Here is a 25328-nt window from a genome sequence, read left to right as displayed (position 1 = left end):
TTTTCTAAAACAGACCTTGTATTTTTTTATAGTAGGTTTTTTTCCCAAACCACAAATTTGAAAGTAGGCAGAAAGGACCAAATCCGCAAATTTGAAAGTTGTTGGACTTGATCCACAGAAAATGACAAACCTGAGGGACCAATTTTGCAGTTTACTCTAATAATAATATAATCATACGACGCCTTCTTACCTTTAATAACTCCATTGACCTTTTAAGAATCTTACGTTAAATAATCGATATATATATATATATATATATATATATATATATATATATATATATATATATATATATATATATATATATATATATATATATATATATATACTCTAATAAATGAAAATCTTTTTGCCACATGACACACTCTCATTGATTTTGGCACTTGTCATTTTGTGGTTATTTTCAATTAAATTTTTTCCACATAGCATTTTGTGGTTGTTTTTATTGTTATTAAATTTCATATAATAATTTATTAAATATATTAATTTCAATAAATATAATAATAAATGCATATTAATTTCATTAATTAACTTTCTTTCTAATTCCAAATTTTCAAAATTAAAACCTCATTAGTGTCCTTTGTTTATTTATCTAAATTATATGTTTAAATTTAAAGGAGAAAAACACTTTAATTTTAATAATTCAATATTTTTCTAATTTTTTTATAAATTTAAACTTCTTAAATTTTTAGAATTTCATATTTTTTTAAATGAACCCATATAATACATGGGTCTTCTTACACCTATAATACATAGATCTAACACCTAGTATATATATATATATATATATATATATATATATATATATATATATATATATATATATATATATATATATATATATATATATATATATATATATATATATATATGGTACTACTTTAGGAACCATTTGTGTGAATTACTTAATAATAACAGTTGTCGCCTCTTCCTGGAGAGGTTTGTGACTCGTTTTCTAAATGTCACATATCTAGCCCTTTTACATAACATATATTTTAAAACTTTATCCTTTTCATAATTTAAAAGGTTGTCTATAGTAATTGAGGGTACATAAAGAATTCCCCTAAAAAAACCGGTACCCACTTCAAAACAACATAAAAGGATCCAACACAGTTTATTGTAATATACCTTATGTTCATGTTCTTTAGAATTTATCGTAAACATTTGTTATCTCCTAACCGGTTTTAGCGAGTAAATACTGGTTTAACCGAAAAGATACCAATGATTTTTCTACCAAAAATATTTCTGTAACCATTTATTTCAAGAAAGTAACCGAAAATGCAAGTACTTTTCAGAAATAATAAATGCAGTATTAATTAATTATTTACATTTTTCAACAAACATTACCAACTAAACTTATACATTAACCACATCATTTTCGGTATTTCAGTTGGGTTGATATTTTTTTTCCTGTTTTTACTTAAAAACCCTCAACCAGATCAAAATTTTGATTCTTTCGGTTTTTTACACTCTTAATATAAAAACCCAACCACACACATAAATCACAATACACTAAAACACCTGCAAAACAAGCAAGCAAGTATGCTTACAGAATTTATAAACGCTTGTAATTTAACAAAAAAAAATTCCATTATGCTCCTATAATCAAGAAGCTAAATTCCACAAATACCAAGTTATACAATTCCATCTAATGAACACACATGTAACATGTCATAGTTCCATATCTTTACCAAATTGTTCAATTGTCTTCGTTGCTAATGTCAAAGCATCCATAAATGCACTAAAAGACGCCCGAAGAAATCTAGCTTCAACTGCCTCAAAACGCCTGCAATAACACATACACACACACAAATTTTAAATCTTTCTCTCAAGGTTTAAAAACCAAATCTTGCATTCTATCACAAACATAAATAAACTCACACTGAAAGTTTTCCATTAGAGACAGACATCAACCTCCTTACTTTATCTGGTTGCAGCTGCAATTGTAAAGATAAAAATAGTAACTGACATGACATGACATGACTGAAGAGTTTATATTGTGTTTGATATGCATTAGACTGAGATTGAGACTTATGTGAATGAACAAATGGTGAATAATCATATAATGCAATACCTCTTTGTCAACATTGAGTGTTGAATATATGATGTAAGCGTTTTCCTCAGACTTGCAATCCACTTCCACATCACTGCAGACAAAACACTTATAATATGGATAAACAAGAAAACCATTTGTGTTGAATATCTTTCATATCTTGTTTTCATAATAAAGAAAAAGGTTGAATATCTTTCAAAAGCTAAAAAGAAAGAGAGACTAACCAGGTGAAATCCCACTTATTGAGATTCTTTTCTGGGGCATCTGTTTCCATGGTAGAAGTCGCAACATCCATCTTTAACTCTGCAAGTGCAATAAGAGAAGCGATTATAATCACTGCTAAACAACACTCCAATAACAAAAGGAAAGAAAAAACATTGTGTTATTAAGTAAAATTGCAAGCTAAATGACTTGTATCTATGGATAATAAGATAAGAAAAGAACAAAAAAGGATGCAACATTAAGTTTTGGAGATTTGGGAACTAAAGTTTAATTTCAGAAAATATAGAAAAACATTTCATTAAGCACCCTTGCGCTTTGAAGTTGCAGTATCTTGAAGAAGCGAATTGCAACTTGAACTTGCAGTATCTTCAAGAAGCTCATTGCGGCTTGAACTTGAACTTGTAGTATCTCCAAGAAGCACTTTAGTAGATTTAACAATCGCCTTTGCAGCTAGAAAAAATGTTGTGAGAAAGAGATTGTCATCAGACGAACTGGATGAAGATGATGAGAAAAGGGGATTCTTTTCAAAAACATATTTGCTGCGTCTAGGTGATGGATCCATTTGACTAAAAAGGTAAGAGAGAAAATTTAATTAGGTGTGAACTGAGATTTGCGAAGTGGTATTTATATGAAAATATTTAGGGTTAAAAAGAAAAGGCATATAGGATATAGCCATTGCCAATGTTCAAAAGAAGAAGATAGAGGAGAATTCCTTAGCCCGACATGGCTTCAAATGTTCCGGAGCCAGAGGCAACCTGCCTCGATTCCGTGTACTCGTAGAGACATTTTATCGAACACTTTATATGCATCAATTGTACCAAAGAAGTTCATATTAAGGATCCTAAAGGTGTGGCACAGGTAGAGATGTTACGAGTGAGTCGAAGTGAATATGGATTTCTTACCGACGAAGATGACGACGCAGATGATTCAGCAATCAGCAGAAAGCCGTTATCGTTTCGGCCTTGTACCGGATGCGCGGGTAAACCTAAGTCACTAAACAAGCCAAACCCACTAACCTTGATTCTATATCGGTTTGACTTGTTGTCCTCTTGAGTCTTGAACTAAAGTTGAAAAAACTCATTAACTGTTTTTGAATTCATATTATATATTTAGTGTTTTTTTTTTCTTAAATGACTTATTCTTTTCTGAAAATAATGTGAGTGAAATTAGGTAATATAATTTTTTTTTTGAATTTAAACAAAATAAAAAATAATAATTGTAGCTTCTAAACAACTTTTTCAGGACCCACGTGAGAGGTTAATCGCGAAACACTAACAATATTTTCTTATACTATAGTTTGAACTTGAATATATCATATAAGAAATTTTGCACTTTAATCACTAGACTCTCGTCACATGACCATTTTATTTTCTTTACAATACAAAAAGGTTGGCTCCCATTAAATAAAAAAGTTATTTACTAAAATAATCATAAATTGTGTCTCACATGTACTTAGTTTTCTAGTGTTAGAGATTTGGATGTAATAGCACTTTGGAATTTTGAGAATCGTGTAGTCACTTTCAAATTGAAGTATTTTGGTGGTACTCTCGAAATCAACAATTGGATAAGACTCAGAATGAGAGAAATAAGAACAAAGAATGAAATTGATATGATTTTCGTAAGTGTACCACAAAATATGACCAGAATTGGTTATAAACCTCATTTGTTTGAAAACTGTCACAAAACAATTTTCTATGTCCCAAAATTGTCTAAACTGTCACACGACAGTTTCCAACAGTCATAAGTTGTCACAAAACTAGGTTTTTAATAATAGTCTAGACAAAGTCAAAATCAGGTCAATCGACCATAGCCAGGGGCTCTACCCCTTGGACTCCGCTTCCATGGGTGTTGCTCCCAGATCCCCATTCGTTTATAGGTCTCGCCCCTAAATGACAATCTATTTTGAATCTTGAACAAACTCAAACAAGTGTGCACTTCGCACTCCTTACTTGCTTAATGTTTGTCAAGATTATATTTGGTCAACAAATTAACCTATCACACTTGAATACATATTGGTAATACAAATCACCAACATCTAGTAGATCCCTATTTTTTGGACAAAATTGATTAAGAATCTTTTTTTTTTATTTATTTTAAAATCGGTAACACCCATAAAAATTTGAGCCAATTTAAAACTTTTTAAATCATTTAAAACCATTCATTTATTACAATTCGTTTTCAAAATAGTTTAAACATTAGAGTTTCCAGAAATCATATTCATCAATCGAGGAAGTGTACGGTCACGCATTCGCCTTCCCGCGGTCATCCGTTATACCTGAAACAATAATCGATAAATGTAAGCTCGAAGGCTTAGTGAGTTACCCCCAAAATACTCATACACACAGCAATACACATATAATAACAAACAACATATTATGGGTCCAATCAACCATCAGGTTGGAATACCCTAGGCCCTCAACCATCGGGTTGGAATGCCTACATACTATAGGTCCAATCAACCAGCGGGTTGGAATACCCCAGGCCCCTCAACCATCGGGTTGGAATGCCAACTTACTACGAGTCCAATCATCCTCAAGATGGAATACTCTCGGCCCACAACCATCGGGTTGGAATGCCCACACACTACACACATAGCACAGATACTATGGGTCCACTCATCCGTCAAGATGGAATACCCCAGGCCCCTCAACCATCGAGTTGGAATGCCAACATACTATAAGTCCAATCAACCATCAGGTTGGAATACCTCAAGCCCCTCAACCATCGTGTTGGAATGCCAACATACTATGGGTCCAATCAACCATCTGGTTGGAATACCCCAGGCCCTTCAACCATCGGGTTGGAATGCCCACAACAAATCAAACATGTGTACCTATATCAGATAATCATGTAACAGACTATAGAGATAACATACTAGGTTCCTATCATCCTTGGGATGGAATACCCTCAACTACCAATCACTCATGTGCACACATAACATGTAATCTCCTACCAGTGTACAAACAGTCAGACCAACTACAGGCCGCTAAGCATAACCACATCCTCTCTGCCAGGATATCGATCTATCATACCATACCAACATATAACCATCTTGTCTACCAGAATACCGACCTAACAGATCATACCAACATACAACCATCCTATCTACCAGGATACTGATCTAACAGATCATACCAACGTACAACCATCCTATCTACCAGAATACCGATCTAACATATCATAACAATATTAATTCCAAATACAAATTAAAGGGTCGACCTTGGTGCCTTAAACCCTTGAGTACAGTGAGGATAACTCACCTCGTAAGTAGCTCGGAAGGTAGTGTCAAACTCCTCCAAATGTAGCTCCAACTCCAACACATATATTCACCAATGTCATTTGCTATAAATACCCAATTTACCAAAATACCCTCAGAAGCCAACCGGTCAACTCTTGGTCAAAGTCAAAGTCAAAGTCAACTGTCAAGGTCAACAATCCATGTTGACCTTAACTCGTCGAGTACCATAATCTACTTGCCGAGTTCCTTGCATAACTTGCCAACCTGCCGAGTCACTCGTCTGACTCGCCGAGCCCAAGGCATTCTTCATCGGACTCGCCGAGTCGCTCATACAACTCGCCGAGTCGCTCATACAACTCGCCGAGTCTACGACAATCTTCATCGGACTCGCCGATCCGTTCATGACACTCGCCGAGTCCCTTCACTCCTTCATTCATACATATAATTTTTAAGCTGCTTCAAAGCTCCAAACAGTAGATCTAGGCTCCCAAGGCATATTTATCACGTAACGTTGCAACCTTTACGTGCATGCAAGGCTCTAAAGGCTTAGAATGTCAATCTCAAGCTTACAATGGGGTTTATCTCAACATGGAGGGTTCATGCTTGCTAAAGCTGGAGACTTTATGGCTTTAGAGTCTAAGATGAGCTTAGATCTGAAGTTGTAACTTTAGATCCTAGCCCATACCCGAAAATGAATATCACCCATGCTATAAAAGCCCTAATCTTTAACATGAAGAGATCTAGAAAGAACAAGGTCAAGGTAACAACTTGTTACCTTCAGACTGATGCCACTTAGCAGAGAGATCGAATCCACTAGCTCCTCTATGATCAAATCTTCTTAAACTCCAAGCCTTCTTCTTGCAAATGCTTCAAAACACACTTTCCCTCCTTCACACACTCAAAATGGTGGTTTGGATCGGTTAGGGCTACTTCTGGACGTCAAAGGGTGATACCGGGGGGAGGGGGCTGAGGTAAGGACTTAAGGTCCTTTAAATAGGGTGCAAACCCTAAGATTAGGGTTTTCTCTTCCCAGCACCAACTCGTCGAGTCCAGCCGTCGACTCGGCGAATTGGTCACTTAACACGTGGCCAAAACCCGCTCTCACACGACGAGTAAGTATACCTACTCGCCGAGTAGGCTCCTAAAATTACACATAAGCCCCTAAATCATACTTCTGAAGTTTGGGATGTTACAATTTTTTTTTATTTTGTAAGTTCTTGATATTTGATTAATAAAAACATTTCATTCAACAAAACTAAAATGACCATATATGGAAGGCCCGTGTATGAAAATGACCATCACTTCGATAAGTATCATAAAATGACCGTGTATTTTGTATAGATCGATCCATATTCCATAAATGCACAAGATCAATTTTCTATAAAAAAAATTGAGTTTGTGGAAAATTTCAGAGACTACCTTTACTTTTATAGAGAAGTCGTTAAAAAAAAGTTGTTAAAGTCTTAACGAAGTACCTTGTATTTATTAAATAGTTTTTATTAAGGTTGTAAAGAATATTCGGCTGAACCTTGACGGTCGCCTGAGGTTAATACATTAATCGGCCTATCGGAGGATTAATATGAGATTAATCTGGGACAATAAATTATTAATAAAACTCTTTAAAAACTTAATATATCCTAAGAAAATATGTATTTGAAAATTTAAAATTTTGAAAATTGGGAAATATGAAATATTTTGTATAATATTTGAAAATTTGAATACTTGAAAATTTAATATTTTGTAAATTTGAATATTTGAATATTTTTAATTTTTCCCGCTTATGAGCGCCAGGATCGTCAAGCCCGAGTTTGACTAATATTAACCAATTTTCGCCAAAGACTTCTAATCGTAATCGGTTGTATTAATCGGCCGTCAAAGCCGACATCTGCAACACTGGTTTTTATTATGAAAGAAAGTTAGCTGTTGAAGACTTAGCAAACTATTTTTATTTTCATAGAAGTCATTAAGTTCTGAATAATTCAAGAAATACCTATTTTTTTAGCAAAGTCTTTTTTCTTTTGAAACCCAAACCCTCAGCTTGTTCCTTTGTTTGTTCGTCAACGAAATAAGAGGAGTCTAGGAACAACCGTTCATATATGGGTTTTGATTTCAAGAAGCAAAACTGGTCTAGAATTTTATTCATGTTCTTTGTGATTTCTAGATTTGTGAAAAAGATCGAAACTTAAGACTATACGGTGTGAGCAACAAGAAAGAATGTTATGGGTGAGACGATACCTCTTAACGCCGTTATAACATGGGGAACATCACCCCTTTCATGTTAAGGGATGTTATGTTAAGAGATGTTGGTGTGATAACATATTGAAACATGAGCTCTCTCTCTCTCTCTCTCTCTCTCTCACAACACCATGTTAAAACATGGAAACACCATCCCCACTTCATGTTATAATATATTGGAATGTGAAGTGGCAAAGTTTAGATGTTATAACATCCACCTTCCCGTTGCCCATACATTGCAGTCTAAGGGATCTTGATTTGTTTTTGTTTTCAATTACAGAAATTAAAAGAGGTTGAACTCATAGAATCCATAATTTTTAATGACTTTCTTCTCCTATCATTCCAAGAAGCTCCATCTTTCCTATCATTGTACTTGTACAAAATCAGAGATAACGAGAGAATATCCCTCGTGACCAAAAAAAATTGAATGCACAACTTTGTAGCCATTTTAATGAACATGCCCGACTTTGAACAAGGGCTAGGAGGACAATTGCACAGGGCCCACTTTTTATGGGGCCCAATTTTTTTAATACTATATACAAGTTACCCAATTAGAAACAGGAAGGCTCAATAATTGTCGTTCGTCAACCACGCACCACCAGAAGACAGAAGTGAAGTCGATATCCAAAATCCCACAACCAGTCGACTACCTCTGTAAGTGATTCAGCAGCTTGCAACACAACAACGCTTTTCAGGTAAAAGGTTTCTACTTTTCTTTTTATTCCAAGCCTTGAATCAGAATTGCCAAATCATATTATCAGTCTATAAGATTAGGTTTAATGTTTATTAGAAATCAGATTATTAGTCTAACAGATTATCCATGGATTGATTGTTTGAAGCGTCGAATAATGGTAACATGAAGCCATGTGGAAGTGACAAAATAGAAGATCTTACCTCATGTTCCAAAATTACCCTTGATACAGACTTGATGCTATCAAACTTTCATATGGAAATGTTGAAGGTGATAGTGATAGACATATCTGCAAAAGTTACATATAATCCAAATAAAAAAAAAGAATGAAGAAAAACATAGGCATCACAGTTTCTAACAAAAAGGGTAATCCTTGTAAATTTAACATAATCTAAATTACTTGAACATGAGATACATTTTGATTTTGTTATCCATGGGAGATAACTATAAAGCTCCATGTTTCACAAAGTGTGAGTTTGATCAAGTTTTTTTTATTGCTAGAACGGTGGTGGTGCCCATTTTGTAGTTCTTTCTCAGGAATGGCTATAATTGAGACAGATATTATGGTAGAGTAAAATTACCTCAATGATTCTTTATTAACTAATATAATCTAAAGAAAGGGAGCAATCCTAAATAATTTTTTATAAGCTAAATATTATACTTGTCGAGGTAAAAATATTGCAAGTAGGGTTGCCAAGTCTTTAGGACCGGTAACAATAAGCTTATCACCTCTTTATCTCTTCTCCAAATTTGATGCCCACGAATGTAGATCTATTGTTAAGTGGATAACTCTCCAACCAATGTCGCGCGGATTTAGCTTCCCAATTTGTTCCTTGATGGAGTTAAAATTTTGAATTTTCGAATTATACTTGTTTTATGTATAAAATAATATGATTTTTCTATGTTTATTATTATAAAGTTTAACATCGTTTTAAAAAAACTTTAGTTTATATAATTTAATTCGTTACTTTAAGGACTAAGATTTTTTTTTGAGTCGTCCTGGACACTTGAATAGTCTAAATCGACCCTGTTAATGAATAGCTCCTAGATAAATAATATTGTAGTCTTGTAAGTCTCATATTTTAAAAACAAAATTATCTTCTTTCATGCAATGCCATATATAATGTAGAATATTCCATTTCCGAATGGCATATTATCACACATGCTACTTAAACTTTTTAATTTAATAATTTATGTTCACTACACAAGCCAAGTTCCTAAGTCCCAACCAGTCAACCACCTTCCTCAATCGTGAGCATGGAGAATCCCACGATATTAAGCAAACAACACGGGTAACATCTCTCTCTCTCTCTCTCTCTCTCTCTCTCTCTCTCTCTCTCTCTCTGTGTGTTTGTTTATGTATGTGTGTAGTTGATTGTTTTGTTTTCTTTGATGACGTGACACTGCGATTATATTGGCTATCGTGAACCTATCTATAAAACACAAATTTTAGGAAAGCATAGGTTTTGTTGTTGTGGTCCGATTGATATTTAGGTTCTTGTGAATTGCTATCGGCCTCACGCAGTATAGCAATTGAATGATCAAGTTCAGAACTCATATGGTTTGAAGTCGTTTGATGTTGGAATCGAATCAACAAATTCAACTCCAGACAGTCGATTGAACTTGAAGGTGCATATTAATCCCTACACATATAGCACATACAGCTAGAAACGAATTGTAGATGACAGGTTTTCTCAAGCTGTCATTTACAAGTTCGTACAACATCAATTCGTGGTGTTCTTTCTATAGGTAAATACACGTCGACAGTAAATGCACCATATTTGGGAGTAAAACTAAAACCCTAAATTTTCTCAAACATGTCATTTACAATAAGTTTGCATATTCTCAGAAAAAGCGCCACAGTTAGGAGTAAAAACATGCTTTAATTAAACATCATCCAGTTTTGTTTTTATGGATTGTATAAGAATTTGGTGATTTGACTCAAAATATGAGCAAGAGTAATTTACAACATTAAGTATAATCAGGAAAAAGCAAGAGTGATAGCATCCATAGGACTCCCTCTAGCTGGATTGCAGTTTGGTTATATATAAAATACTCGAAAATTATATGCTTTTGGGTTGAATCCCATTGCAACTCAAAACTCCCTCTTGTATATGTTTCTATTTGTTATAACTTATAAAGTTATATCATTCATCTTTTCTGCACTTTGTTGAGCCTTACATCAATATGTTTAGTAAATTACCTGCATGGTAATTTGGTTTTGAGTGATTAAGATTATTAGGTTAAATACACAAAACTTATTAAAGAATGAATTTGATTGCTTACCACATAACATCATCATCATCATCATCATCATCATCATCATCATGTGAGAGCAGTGCCTACCCTGACTGGCCTTATGCGTCTAGGAACTTTTCTTATGTACTCGAATAATAAAACAAAGATGCTAAATATGTATAGCATGATGCTTCTAAGAGTTCCATCAGTGATTCCTCCTTCTGACTTAGATCCACTAGAGGAAATCCAGCTCATTGACCAGATACCTGAGAAAAAAAACACACACACACACATTGGTTTATTATTGCCAATTTCTGTTTGCTTCAGTTATGAATGTCATAATTTGTGTTCCATGAGTTCTACTGCAAAGAGGGAATGGAATAGAGCATTCTTCATGGAATGTGATTCATTTGCCTTGTCTGAAATTCATTCCATGGGGTAGGGGTGTTTTATTTTGATATATTATAACTCAAAATTACTTCAACTTGCATCATCTTTGATAAGAAAAATGTTTTTAAAAACTTCCAAAATTTCAATTATTTTTTATTGTTATTTTCAGAAAAGGACTAAAAGTTTCTTTTACTATAATTATATTTTAAGATATCATGGTATATGATTTTGTTTAAATTTTTTATCTTTGCCAAACAAATCTTTTAAAGTGATAAATAAACTTATTTTGACTGTTTGAAATACATATAGACTAATTTCAAATGACATGAAATATATTGTTATGCAATTTATTTGGCTAATTATCTTTATCTGGTTAAACTTTATTCTTATAAAATATATCTTTTTCTTTCTTCACCAATATAATTTCATTTGATTTTCTAGTTTTACACATAAAACATTAAACATGTTTAAATGACTCATATTCCATTCCTTGCAAGTCAACCAAACATGATAATGAAACACAGTTTTAATCCTTTCTCATTCCATTCCTTTGTGATTCCATTCCATCATCCCAAATATAATCTTAATCCAAATTGAAAACTGGATTCTTATTTCTACTTGACCAATCTTACTAGTGCTCTTCCCAGACAAATTTGTCCAATCATGTGGACTTATATTGCTCTCTGATGCCCTTATCAATTCAAGTAAAGCTTCATTCACCTAAATTTACAATGTTTGCACACATATCAGTAAAACACTGTATGTATGTTATGTATGTTATGTATGTTATGTATGTATGTACCTCTTTGGTCCTCTCATGACTCACAAGATGACCTCCATGAAGTTCAACCATCTTTGCAAGTGGATATAGTTTTTGTGCGAGTCTTTTTGCATGAGATACTTGAGCAATAACATCAGATCTACAGAAATTTAAGGAATCATCAGTTTCTAAAGTCTAAACTAACACAAAGATATGTATATATACCTGCCATGAATGACTGATATTAAAAAACCTTGTTTTCGGATGATTTCTAGATCTGTTTGTGATAATTTGTGTGTCCAACAAGCATTAATCTGACCATCAAATCCATGATTGGATTGCATCCCACTCGCTGAAATTGCTTTAACATATTCCTGGAAAAATATTTCATAAATAAACAGAATTTGTAAAAAAAGTAGATAATAATTAAATTAAATTCTTACTTGATATAGTACTGCTCTTCTTGTTTCACGTCCAACATATTCTCCAAGATATTCCTGCACAATTCAGTAGAAACATGTCTTCTTTTGAAAATCAGACAAGTTGTGAAAAGTCTAAAATACCCCTTCCCTTAATAAGGAAAAGGTAGATGGTTTGACTTTTGAGTTTGACCTGTGTATAGTGAGTGTCGAGATCCACCGCTGCTCTCTGTGCTGGAGTTTTTGCCATCAAAAAACGAATAGCAATGGAAAATGTTTGGCGATCAAGCTGCAGAAATGAAAATAAATTTTAGAAAGGAAAATTAAAAACTCATTAAGCTGAATGTAAGTTTAGATGAAAGATAATTTGTTGTAGTTTAGTACCTTGGGAAGACATTGATAGCCTCCACCAGTTACATTAAGTAAGGCCAAAGACTGAATTCTATCTGGAAATAGAGCAGCCAGTTTTGAAGCAATCATACCACCTCCACACAACACAAACACAATCTTAGATTTTCAAGATTCAAATTCCTTCAAATAGGCAATGAATGTACTTTCTAAATGAATTTCATAAACAACATAGTTGAGTTGACTCAGACTCACCCATTGAGTGGCCAAATACATGAGCTTTCTTCCAACCCAAATGGTCCATTACTGCTATCGCATCTTTAGCCATTATACTTGTTCTGCACCCAACATTTAACTCATTTATTTATGCTTCAATGAAACAAAATCAAACCTAAAATCACAATATATAAACCCAAAAAGATGATCCGAAATTTGATATCCTTACGTATATTCTGATCTTTTAGTTGGTATAGAGCTACGACCTACTCCCCGATTGTCAATGGCACACACCTCAATACCTGCACCTGTCTCATTGGAACTCCGATCATCGTCTTCGTCGTTGGGTTTTACGCTTCCGACGAGGCCCTGGATTTGCGGGTTCCAGGAATTATGGGTCGCAGCTAATCCTGACAAAAAAAAAAGTCAATTTGATGATGAAATGAGATTATAATCAGGGAAAAGAGATAAACAGAGTTCGAAAATGCCTATGATCGTTAAGAATTCAGTTGGATTATATTTAGGGAAGAAAGATAAAGAGAGAGTTATCGGGAGTACCTATGATCATTAGAACTTTGACGGGGCCACCGCCGTAGGTTCTGTAAAAGATCTTTATACCACGGTTGATAATTGCATCGTCGCCACTCTGGTATTGTCCGACGTCGCACAGCGGCATCGTTTGTTAGCCGGAATTTTCAGAATCGCTAATCTTGCTATCTCTGTGTGTGTGAGAGAGAGATAGAGGTGTGTGTGTCTTGAGCCGCTTCTAAAATTAGTATTTTTTGGAGAAATAATATGAAATTTATTTTATTTGATGTAAATTTGTGGTTGTAGAAATTGTATTTCAGGTTATACAGTATTACTGTATTTAACAATATGAATTCACACTACTATACAACACCGAATTCATATTATCAACTATGCTTAATGATCCTCTCTCTTATTGCAACATTATTCTTCCGCGAACACTTATTGACTTAATTAGTGAAGCTGACTTTTGGAACATTTTACTGAAAAATAACCAATATTTATGTTAACTTTACAGGATGATTCATAATGATGATTGAGGTTCCGCAATTTTGATGGGGAAAAATAATCTCAAATCATCAATGTGTGAATGGTAAAAATAGATCAATCTACAAACATTGTTTTGTTTTATATGAGATGAGATATCGTTTATATAAAGGTTATGTTAAATGGTCATTTAAATTCAGATTTGAATAATTTGCTAAGAATAAGATCGTTTTAAAATCGAATTTTGCAGATGAAAAGCTCAAGAGGCAATAATTTTTAAAAAAACAATTAACAATTATTTAAAATCTAAATTTTACCAAGTCATCTAAATATCAAAGATGTAAATTTGTCTTTGGTCTTCACTAAAATTTTCAAACTAAATGTAACGTCTGCGTTTCACGGTAGTCATTAATTATAAAGATTTGTATTTATGTCGGTCGACTGACGATTGTAATCATTTATGAATAAATAAAAAAGAATTATTTGAATATATATATATATATATATGTGTGTGTGTGTGTGTGTGTGTTTATATTATGTTGTGGGGAAACTGAACAAATATTATGTGAATATAAATTTGTAGAAAAACCTATGTTAAAACTTAATAAATAGGACTCAAATACATATTTAAAATGAAACCGTTATTAGGATAAATGATCTAAACGAAAGTCGAAGTACTCGTCAATACCTACACGTCGACATAAAGAACGACAAAATCTAACTTCATATGAAAAGTTATGTTTTTTGCAGTTTCAAGTGCGACACACTACAATAGTGTGCGATACAAATCGAAATGAAAATCGGTTGATTATTAGCCAAAACAATCTAAATGAAAGTTGTAGTACATGGAAATAGCTGCACGCGGATAAAAAGAACGTCGAACACGGAGTTCGTATGAAGAAATTATGAATTTCACAGCGTTATTTACAATACGAGCCTCCTCGAACCGAATCAAGAAAAATATAATTAAAATCAGCCGACAAAATTTAAATGAAAGTTGCAGTACTCTTTGATACCTATTCGTGGATATAAAAGTCATCAAAAACGGAGTTTGTATGTGAAAGTTATCAATTTTAGAAAAATATTAAAAATTAGCAAACCGGGAGCCGACACGTGGCACCAGTAGAGGATGACATGTGTCAGCATCTTAGACAACCCTTGCCCTCTACGGAAATGCACAAGATCACGACACGTGGCATAGGACGCGGCGCGCCTATTAAAATGCCTATACAAAGAAATGATTGCATGCATGTTTAGGTGCTCACTTCTCCATAAACTCTCCCACATTCTTCTCACTTCTCGAGGCTCTATTCTAGCAATTCTTAGACATTAGTAGCGAAGTTATGGAGCGCCAGAGAGCCCGATGAAATAGAGTTTTCGGTTTTGAAGCTCTACCCGGTTATCCGCTAAACAACCTATAAGTTGAGTTATGCTTTATATGCTTCAAGTATAACTTAGATATATGTTTATAATCGTTATTATGAACTTATAAATAAGATTTATCAGTAGTACCAGTCGTTATACTTATCAGCTATAACTCCATGTTTCATTTGGGATTATTGATAAATCTAAGAAACTATAATGATAGTCGTGAATAATATAAACGATGATTAAACATAGTTATATTTATATCTAGGTTCTTTCTTTTTATTTATATCTAGGTTCTTTTTAAAAGAAAAGGTTGAAGCGTATTTGGAGTGCAAACTTAACTAAAAGTCATCCACCTTTAATAGGTGAGTGCATAGCTACTTTTATCTTACATATAGATATAGAGTATTTAATTGCTCAAATGTTATATGCACTTATTTTTTTTATTTACAATACTTGTGTTATATATGATTTTACTTGGTTTAAATCATGTTTTATTAAAAGTACTGATTTATTTATTTTATCATACTTAAATTATTGTTGGGTAGAAAATGGTTGAGAAATGTGAAATAATAAAGGTGAGGTCGTGACTATTAAGATACAATTATACCGAGGGTGACTAGTTATCTAACAAAGTATAGATGAAGATCAAAGATTCTTCTAAACAGTACAGTGGAACACTGATAGACTCGCAACTTGTAGGTGTTAATGAATTATACGTTCATTAGGTGTACTTTATCTGCCCCATAGTTGTCTTATTGACATATATTGTTACGGAACCCCCGAAGCAATATTTTTTACTCGTTACTTATAGTGATCCTTAGGACAGTTCACTTGAGATCATCATATTATGATCAGAGAGTAAGAATAACGGGAATGATAAATCGGGTTAATTATTTGGTGTGAAATATATATTTAAAATATTTTAATTATATTATTGTGGGTTGAAAATTCTTTGTGCTCACCAGACTCCCAAGTCTAACCCATTCAGTTTATTTGTATCACAGGTAGAGGTACGAAGATGCAAGGATAATGATCTATGTCGAGAGATTTAAGGAGTTTAAGGTCATTAGTATAATAAATAGTTGTAAGGCCTGTAATAACTAGTTTATGCTTATGTTTATGTATCATCTTTGACATCCGAGGTTTTTAATATTAAAATGTTTCTTAAAAATATTTTGACTATAATTTATATTTAAAGAAAATGTTTTGGGACAAATTCTGTGTTATTATTTTCTACAAAATGTTACTCTGCTTAAAATAAACATAAAGAAAAAATTTTATTTGGCAGTGAAATTGGGAATATCACACTTAAGACATGTCAAAATACAAGTGTTAGGCTTGGAAATCCTAACGAGTAATATTGAGGTCAACTCAAAAGGGTGTTGGATAATCCAATAACAAAGTCAAGTCTCCAAAAATAGTTTTAAAACATCAAAGAATAATATAACTCATTAGTTGGGAAAGATTGTATATAAATATTGCGTCGTTTGGAAAATAAATCATCAAGAATAGCATTAATATCAAAAGGCAATGCAATACAAATGCTTCTAAATTCAAACTGAGTCACTCTCATAGTCTAACACCTCACTAATAAATATATCTAGGTTGAGTACAACATCTCAAAATATAGCTAAGTGGATACACATCCCTAATTACTGCACCTCCTCACAATAGGTACACATCCCCATCAAACTGGGTACAAATGATCTATCACACAATTACCATACAATGGGTGGATAGCCTAATCGTGAAAGTGATACATGTCAAGAATACAATCACATCACCAAAATACCTTAACACATTAATAGGGTACCTAAGTCCAAATTATCTCACAATTTTATGTGTCCTAAGTGACTACACAAGTTTACAAAGAAAGCATGTGCAACACTTCAAAGTTAATTCCATAAGAAGGAAATTCATTTCAAAAATGTCTCTTTAAGGTACACAATCATACATATAATATACTTATATCATAGAAAACCTCACACAAGAATATAAAATTATAACAAACCGAAATAAGGTGTGTTTATCATTCTTGAACCTTTCCCTAAAATGTCAAATTAGTCACTAAAAGAGAAAAGTTGGCAAGATAGTACACGGGGTGTACGCATAAGTACGTGCAGCGTACTCATGCACCATGCATAATCACGGAGGCCACCCAGTACACTGGGCGTACTAGGCTTAGATGCAAAACCCTAAAATTTCATTTAACCCTATATGTAGAACATTATGGCCTCATTTTTAGCCACCCTTATCAGTCTCCAACCCTCTCATAAATCCTAATCTCATGTGTTTGGCTTGTATGGGTGTTTTTGCAAAGTTTTGAGTGTTCTTGGCCCTTGTAGTTGAAGAAGGAGGTTAGAGAAGAAGAAGAAGAAGATGCTAGCAAGCTTAGAGGTCTAGAAACTTCCCACCTTTGTGCATCATTTTCAGGTATAAAACTTATACCTTGGCTAGTGTTCTTCTAGATCTATTTAGTTTAAGAAGCTAAAGTCCCCAAGTTTGGATCTTTTTGAGTTTGGGAATCTCCGGAGAGTTTAAATTGTCCTTTCATGCATCTTAAGGCATCTAGATGGATAAAAATGATTGCTTGATCTTCCCTTTTGACTCATACATGAGTAAAGTGGCTTGGAATGTATGAAATGATGTTTTAGCCTCTCATAGCCATGCAAATGCTTAAAGCCCACAACGTTATGGATTAAGAGATTCTAAATAAGTCAGATTTGTCGTTGGAATGGTTGTCTTAACGGAATAAGACAACAAAAGAATGGAAATGGAAGTTTGAGGAGTACGCACGACGTACTCCTAGCTACGCGCAGCGTAGCTGGATTTCATCCCCATCGTGTGCTTGGTCAGTTGTACGCCGTTAGGCTCTGTACGCTGTAACATCCTGAATTTCAAAACAATTAAAACTTTTCAAAATCACCCATTTTTATCATTGTTACAAAAAGGTTTTCAATACATTATTAAACAGAGTATTTTCCCAGGTTCATATCATAAAACACCAACGCGAGGAACAATACGATCACGCCTTTGCCTTGCCACAGACTCTTGAGAACCTGAAACATAAAACCACAACTGTAAGCCCGAAAGCTTAGTGAGATACCCCCAGAATACCAACCACATATACGCCTTTCCAGGCCCTGACCTTCCGGTCCTCAACACAACATAATCGCCTTCCGGCCCATAACATATTGCCTTCCGGCCCATAAGCATACAATGCATACATAACATAACAAATAATCATATAGCAGTTCATAGACAACAATCGATCAACAGATCACATACCATAGCATTACTCTAAACAAGATACCGTTCTGGCCGGTCACTAGCATAACATTACCCTATGAATAAGTCAACATACTAAATGCATACATACGCCTTTCCAGGCCGTGACCTTCCTGTCAACATAGTAACGCCTTCCGGCCTGTAACATATAATGACAACTACCCGGATTTCCATCCGATAAAAAGGGTCGGCCTTGGTGCCATAAACCCGAACGATATAGTGAGGATAACTCACCTCGAAACTGCCGACTGAACAGATAGCTCAAGCTGCTCCGATCACTGATACGATCTCCACCTCTGGACAGCCACCAATGCACTGAACTCAAACAATAAACAACAATTACCAAAATACCCCTGGAACCACTGGTCAATCCTTGGTCAAAGACAAGGTCAAAATCAACCCCTGACTGACCCTACTCGCCGAGTCAACCCTATGACTCGCCGAGTCCCCATACTCAGAACTTCGCTTAACCCGCGACCTAACTCGCCAAGTCACCCTAAGACTCGCCGAGTTCAACGACTCTGAGTCTACTCGCCCTTAACTCACCGATTCCTTAAGACACCCTTTCTACACGTCGAGTATCCCCTTTTTACTCGACGAGTTCCTCCTGGAAGAATCGTGGGGCCACCCCGACTCAACTCGCCGAGTCTGACGAACAACTCGACGAGTCCCAGATATTCTTCAAGCTACTCGCCGAGTCTGTTCATCAGACTCGTCGAGTCCATGCCATGCAGTCGATCAAACTGCTTCCTGAGGTAAGTATTGTCCCGAAATACACAAGCATGGGACCTTCTGGACCTCTAAGGTCCTAATACAGGGTTATAGTCGTTTGGGGGACTAGGGTAACACTTAATCTAATCACAAAGGGGTTCCATAAACCCTAATTCCATGACACATCAACATAGCAGAGCATAATTCGAATTCTTACCTGAATAATGTGCCCTCTGTGTCCCCAAATCCTCAGAACGTGACTCCCTTGCTGTTCCTTTAGCCAAGCCCTTCTCTTCCTTGCACCACAACCCTTCCAAGATCAACAATGGCCCTTAAACTTTGCTCCAGATGCACCCAATCGATTTAGGGTTCTTCTCAGAAGGCCAAAATGAACAATGACGGCCAATAAGTGCCTCTTATACGTCCCAACCCTGAACGGTTAGGGTTTTCGCTAAACAGCGTCGACTCGCCGAGTCCATATCGGACTCGTCGAGTCCAGTCGCGAACCCGCGACCAAGTCTGCGATCCTACTCGGCGAGTCTAGGCTCCAACTCGCCGAGTCCCCTCTTAAAACACCCCCAAAATCATAGTTATATCAATATTTGAAATTCCGGGCTGTTACATACGCCCAACATACTCGTTGGGTGTTGACTTTTGTTGACTTTGACCTTTGGTCAAAGTTTGGGATTTTGGGACCAAGGGAAGGGCAAAATGGTCCTTTTGCCCTTAGTAAATTTAGGTGAGGACTTTGGACTCATGAGTGGTTTTGGAACCTTCATTTTTAATTAAGGTTAATTATTTTTTTAACTAGGCGGAGTCTAGATCCGGCAGTTCGGGTGCTAGGTTTTTGTGTCATCAGCGTCAGGTGAGTCTCCTCACTTACCCTTACATGTATGGTAGGCTAGCTGTTATGTTATGTTATGTTATGTGATGATATGATAATTGTTTATGACTAGGGCTGCTAATAGCCAACTGGGGGTTGTGGATAACCCTACAAGCGTGTTGTTAGCTCACCGGGACTACCGATAGTCCCAGAGTTGCAGATAACTCATAAATGTTTACATATGCTGTGTTATATGTCGTATCTTGGGGAACTCACTAAGCTTTGTGTTTACAGTTGTTGATTTATATGTGACAGGTACTTCGCAGGACCACAGGAAAGCGAATGTCTGATTGTACACATGCACTGGGAACTTACTACTGGGACATGATCTTTTATGTACTCTGATAACTATGATACTTGTGGTTTTGCGATGACTTGTACTTGATATTTGGTTGAGAAACTATGTTTTTGAAAGTTTTAAAAATGAAAATTTTGGTCTAAAAAATTAAAAATTAAGGTGTTACAAAAATCATTAAAAATAAACTAACATTTGCACTTATAAACACTTAGTTTACTTCTGGGATATATAGAACATTTTATTGGTCATTTCCAAGCTCAAAGTGGAATTAAGCTTACAAAGTGTCAAATACTCCAAGTGAACTTAAACCCTCACCAAGTCTTCAAAAATTTCACTTTCCTAATATCTAAGTCTATAGATCGTTTTCAGAGTGAAAAGAGATAAGGAAATAGGATTATGTTCTAAAGTTTGGACTTTTATTACTTTTAGTCTCCCCATTTAACATTTTCCACATTTAGCCACCATATAACTCTAAATCTAGACCAACCATTCTATTTACTAAGTTAACCTCTAAATAACTTTTTTTTTTTTGATAAATTAGTCCCCACGATGGTTTAGTTGTCATCAAGGATAACCATGCTATTTCTTAATATGTCAGGTCAACGTCTAATTTTCAAATTCTAAACTCTTAATAATATATCTAAATTTATTAAATTCATCAAAATTATAATAAATTGTATTATTTAAATTATTCCCTTATTTTATTTATTTTTTAATTTATCTAATTATTTATTGTTAATTAATTATTTGTATTTTAATTTGATTCTCTAACAAAATTCTATTATAAAGGACATAAAATTGAGGCCCCAAATGTTGAGTGTTACCATAGGTAAACTTGTAATGATTGATAATAATATTGAATAATTTTAATTTTCTTATTTGAAAATGTGAGAATATGAAGTTGTTGGTGATTTTAATGTCACTTGATCATTTTTTTTGAAACGACAATCTAACATATTCCTAAACTACACCTTAAATCCACATATGTCCACGACAAGACTTGAACCCTCGACCTCAAAAAGGGAAGGCGACACCAGATACCGCTGGGCTACAAGCCCTTTGGTCACTTGTAATATGAATTTATATGTATGCTGAAAAGGACTCAAGCTATGATGTACTTACAGGTTGTGTATAAAGCAAATTCGGTCCAAAAATGTAACATCCTAAAAATACGGTCCAAAAATTTCATTTTTAATTTATAAATAATATCATGATAACCCAAAACATCTGATAAAACATATATGATAGTATCTCAAAACATCATATCAAAACATTGTATCAAAATCACATGTCCAAATATCATAGTGAATCATCCCAGGCTAAACGTTGTGGTGTGTGCAATGCAGTCATCCCGAGCTCTTCCCCTTACTAGCAGAAGTACATGAAACCAAAACTGAAAACTATAAGCGCGGAGCTTAGTGAGTCTCCCCAAACAACCACATACCATACACATATCACATAATCACATAATCACATAACAACATAACTTGGGCTAGGCCCCGCCCGACATTGAACCATAGTCCGGCATTGGGCCCCGCCCATCATCAGACCGAAATCCGGCATTAGGCCCCGCCCATCATCGAGTAAAGCTCAATATACATAAGCATATCAATAAATACATATACCATAATCATCTAGCATACATATAAACATTCCTCGGGCTTGCCCCCCGCATCGGACAGAATCTGGAAACATTCTAACAGACACATACAAGAATCATGAAGACACCAAGCATACAAAGCCCCGACATCGGACCGAAGTCTAAAAACACATAAACCTACATCGGGCATAGCCCGACATCGGACCCTAGCCCAACATATACTAACATACATAAACGGTTCGACATTGGTGCCTTCGACCCGTTCATACTAGAGGAAAACTCACCTCGCAAAGTTGACTATGAAATCTCGCAGTGAGGAATCTCTAACTGCTGCTCTAACGACTCCCCGACTATCACTATCACAATAACACTTACTCAAAATTCAATAATCCTTCTTAGGGTAAAATGACCATTTTACCCCTGGTGAAAGTCAACATTCTGGGTCGAATCAACTCGCCGAGTTGACCCATCAACTCGTCGAGTTCTAATAATCCGAAAACTCTAAACTCGTGATCCAACTCGTCGAGTTCTTTCACAACTCGTTGAGTTCCTCCTATCCATGGTATCGGGACTTTCCCATTCTACTCGTCGAGTCTTCCTTGAACTCGTCGAATTTTACCTTTATAGAACCGGGACATTTCAACCCAACTCGTCGAATTCCTATATGGACTCGACGAGTTCTTCAGTCTGTTGAGCCATCTTAATAGATTTATCCTCCAGATCTGGACTCCACACTTCTTCTACACACTGAAAATGTCCTTTTAAGGGTAAAGTTTCCAACTTTACCCGTTAATAGCTTCCTTTAATGGATTTAGCTCAAACCCTAATTCTTCAAGATCTAGATCTTGATCCAAAAGCCATATATATTTCGAACTAAGGCATACAAACTAAGATCTAGACCCTAGACATCATTTGAACACGTAAAGTTTTTGCCTTTATCTTCATGCATGGCCTTTTGGGGCTTAAAAGGCCAAAATATCATCCTAATGCTTGCTTGGGGCTTCAATATAATGACCATAAAGTTTGAACCTTTGTGCCATGATAGCCCTCCAAGGTCCTAGATCTGGAAGAATACCCACTTGGGTCGTCCATTTCCCAAAAGCTAACATTCTTGGACCAAAAACCCCCATAAAAGTGAAATGAAGAGATCTAAGAAATCATTGAGCAAGTTTGAGACTTGCTTACCCGAAAATGTTGCAAATGGAGTGAAGTTTCTGGATCTACTCTCTTCTTCTTGAGTTCTCTAGCTTCCTCTTCTTCCACAAGCTTCAAAAGCACAAGTTTTCTCTCAAAAAGGTCTCACAAGCTCACACAAGGCTCTAAGGTTTCGTGGCTAGGGTTTTGGGACTTGGAGGTTGTAAATGAGGCCAACCTTTTAGGGATTAATGTGTTTAAATAGGGTGCAAAACCCTGAACTTAGGGTTTCACTCTGACAGTCCTACTCGTTGAGTAGACTTCAAAACCTGCGTCCAAATCCATTTCCTACTCGATGAGTTTGGGCCTCCAACTCATCGAGTTCCTGACTAAAAAATGAATAAAATTATAATTTAAAAACATACCAGGAACCCGGTGTTACAAAAAAAAACAACAACGAATAGAAGGCGTATAGGGGTCAGGCCCTCTTGTAGGGTCTAGGGGCAAAGGAAAACGCCTTTAAGATATAGCAGATTAGTATAGAAAGTGTAAATTCGGCTCAAATTGACTCATCAATTTGATCAACTTAGGGTCGACTTTAGTTAGTTTGATCACTTCAACATCATGTTGACTTATATTATTTTGTGAGTGATTTGGGATTGCCTTGGTTAGTTTGAGCTGACTTGTGAGTTTAAGATAAAATTTGCTTGTCAACTCAAGCTAACAATCATTTTGACAAATTAACAAGTGTATAAACTATTTGAAAAACAATATTTTCATCATCCATATATATTTTATGGATATAGTGACTATATATGCATACTATCCATATTAGAGGTTCATTTTGACATATTAGTTTTTCTGTACCGAAGATTCAATATTTGAATCCTTATAAATTGCTTATTATTAAAGTGTCTATTGAAGTATCATCCTTAGAAATAATCTACTCTAATAAATAAAAATAATATATGCCACTTGTCAAGTTCTCATGTATTTGGACACATATAATTTTATGATTAATTCTTAAAAATTAATTTTCACTCATTTTGTGGTAATTTTTTATTTTCTTAATTATTTATTCTAATTTTTAGGCTATAGAAAGGAATTAATAATTTAATATGTCATTAATTGTTTCCATATATTTTCAAATTTTAAATGTTTCTTTCAATGTACATAATTTAAAATTGGCATGTTTTTTCAAAGTTCATTGTCATTTTAGGTCAAAATGATCTATATAGAAAACATAATCAAACTTTGTTGTTTTTCATTCATAAAACAAAAAAATGTGTTTAAACCACAAAGATTGTCAAAATATAATTATTTCTCTTTAGTTTGTTTTATTAGTATAAATTGAATTATTTATTTATTCATCATTTTGTTTGTATTTATTTTGAAATTTTACTTTGAATAATATTTAATGTTTATACTTTGATATATAACATTTTCCTTAAAAAATATTTAATATTTATATTTTATATATAATTTTTTTAATCAACCTGTATAATATACGAGTTTCACATCTAATAACCTATTTTAACAAATTAATTTTTTTTTTTGGTTTAAAATGACTATACGCATCATCGAGTTATTCAACCAAATTGATCGTCGATACACCCTTGCTTACATTAGAAATTACTTCACAAAAAGTATTCAATATTTACTTCAAGAAAAATCGTAACTAATATGTTCATATGGTTATAAAAGTAATATTCTTCCAATTTCTTTTTCTTTTTATGGAAAACGTGGGATACATCAACCATAACCGATGGAAACTCGCTTATAACATTTTTTTATGCCACTCTTTCTTTTCAATTAACATTTCTTGAAAAACAATCACATGTGTATCATAAATTTAATATTTTATTGTTTTCCTTCTCCTTTCACCAACAGGGTTAGTATTTATATTATTTTTATATTGTAAAATCTAAAATCATATTCAACATTTTAGATATTTATCTTTTTTTTTAAGTTGGACTATGGATCGGTCAACATTTGTATTATAGTAGTTTATTATTTATTTTTTTGACCTGTTTCCACTAACCCGACTTGTATATTTACCAAGTCTACAAATAACTATCGAGAGAAGTCAGAGAACTATGTTTATAATTTTTTATTTTTACGTTCAAATTTAATAATATTCTCCGTTTTGTTTATGATATTTAAAAATAGTTTGTGATTGACTTTTTGTGAAATGAGATGGTAGGTGGAGAGAATGGTGT

At 34.4% G+C, this 25328-nt stretch overlaps 2 protein-coding genes and 1 long non-coding RNA gene across 4 annotated transcripts; 1 reads left to right on the top strand and 2 right to left on the bottom strand.

Moving 5' to 3' along the window:
* Nucleotides 1-1494: 1494 nt before the first annotated feature.
* LOC111920422 (uncharacterized) lies at nucleotides 1495-3330 on the bottom strand. The gene is made up of 6 exons (XM_023916006.3): nucleotides 3178-3330; nucleotides 2582-2841; nucleotides 2278-2356; nucleotides 2075-2147; nucleotides 1882-1937; nucleotides 1495-1786 (listed from the first exon to the last, which is right to left on the bottom strand). The coding sequence occupies exons 2-6, from the start codon at nucleotides 2835-2837 to the stop codon at nucleotides 1672-1674; spliced, it is 579 nt and encodes a 192-aa protein (XP_023771774.1). The 5' UTR covers nucleotides 2838-2841; nucleotides 3178-3330; the 3' UTR covers nucleotides 1495-1671.
* A 4823-nt stretch (nucleotides 3331-8153) lies between these two features.
* LOC111920421 (uncharacterized) lies at nucleotides 8154-16331 on the top strand. 2 transcript variants are annotated; one of them, XR_008227293.1, is made up of 4 exons: nucleotides 8157-8443; nucleotides 8588-9731; nucleotides 13856-13930; nucleotides 16200-16331. It is a non-coding gene; the product is annotated as an uncharacterized LOC111920421 (long non-coding RNA). The 2 variants fall into 2 exon arrangements; XR_006186599.2 differs by having other exon boundaries at nucleotides 8154-9731.
* Nucleotides 10303-13727, bottom strand: LOC111920420 (uncharacterized). Its single transcript, XM_023916004.3, has 11 exons — nucleotides 13369-13727; nucleotides 13040-13220; nucleotides 12850-12932; nucleotides 12631-12731; nucleotides 12440-12535; nucleotides 12271-12324; nucleotides 12053-12201; nucleotides 11870-11987; nucleotides 11700-11787; nucleotides 10726-10943; nucleotides 10303-10642 (listed from the first exon to the last, which is right to left on the bottom strand). The coding sequence occupies exons 1-10, from the start codon at nucleotides 13484-13486 to the stop codon at nucleotides 10765-10767; spliced, it is 1167 nt and encodes a 388-aa protein (XP_023771772.1). The 5' UTR covers nucleotides 13487-13727; the 3' UTR covers nucleotides 10303-10642; nucleotides 10726-10764.
* Nucleotides 16332-25328: the final 8997 nt, after the last annotated feature.

This window comes from Lactuca sativa, chromosome 9 (assembly GCF_002870075.4).
Source record: "Lactuca sativa cultivar Salinas chromosome 9, Lsat_Salinas_v11, whole genome shotgun sequence".
Taxonomy (NCBI): Eukaryota; Viridiplantae; Streptophyta; class Magnoliopsida; order Asterales; family Asteraceae; genus Lactuca; species Lactuca sativa.
The sequence above is the reverse complement of the archived record's forward strand: the minus strand, read 5'-3'. Positions and strand labels throughout refer to the sequence as shown.

Excerpts from the sequence above, each read along its gene's own strand:
- LOC111920422 (XM_023916006.3), bottom strand. The coding sequence starts at position 2,837 with ATGGATCCATCACCTAGACGCAGCAAATATGTTTTTGAAAAGAATCCC. Across the intron at positions 2,148-2,277 it reads AATAAGTGGGATTTCACCTG|TGATGTGGAAGTGGATTGCA; the intron begins GTTAGTCTCTCT and ends TTTTGTCTGCAG. Across the intron at positions 1,787-1,881 it reads TCTAATGGAAAACTTTCAGT|GCGTTTTGAGGCAGTTGAAG; the intron begins GTGAGTTTATTT and ends GTGTTATTGCAG.
- LOC111920420 (XM_023916004.3), bottom strand. The coding sequence starts at position 13,486 with ATGCCGCTGTGCGACGTCGGACAATACCAGAGTGGCGACGATGCAATT. Across the intron at positions 12,933-13,039 it reads ACTAAAAGATCAGAATATAC|AACAAGTATAATGGCTAAAG; the intron begins GTAAGGATATCA and ends TGTTGGGTGCAG. Across the intron at positions 12,536-12,630 it reads GCTATCAATGTCTTCCCAAG|CTTGATCGCCAAACATTTTC; the intron begins GTACTAAACTAC and ends TCATTTCTGCAG.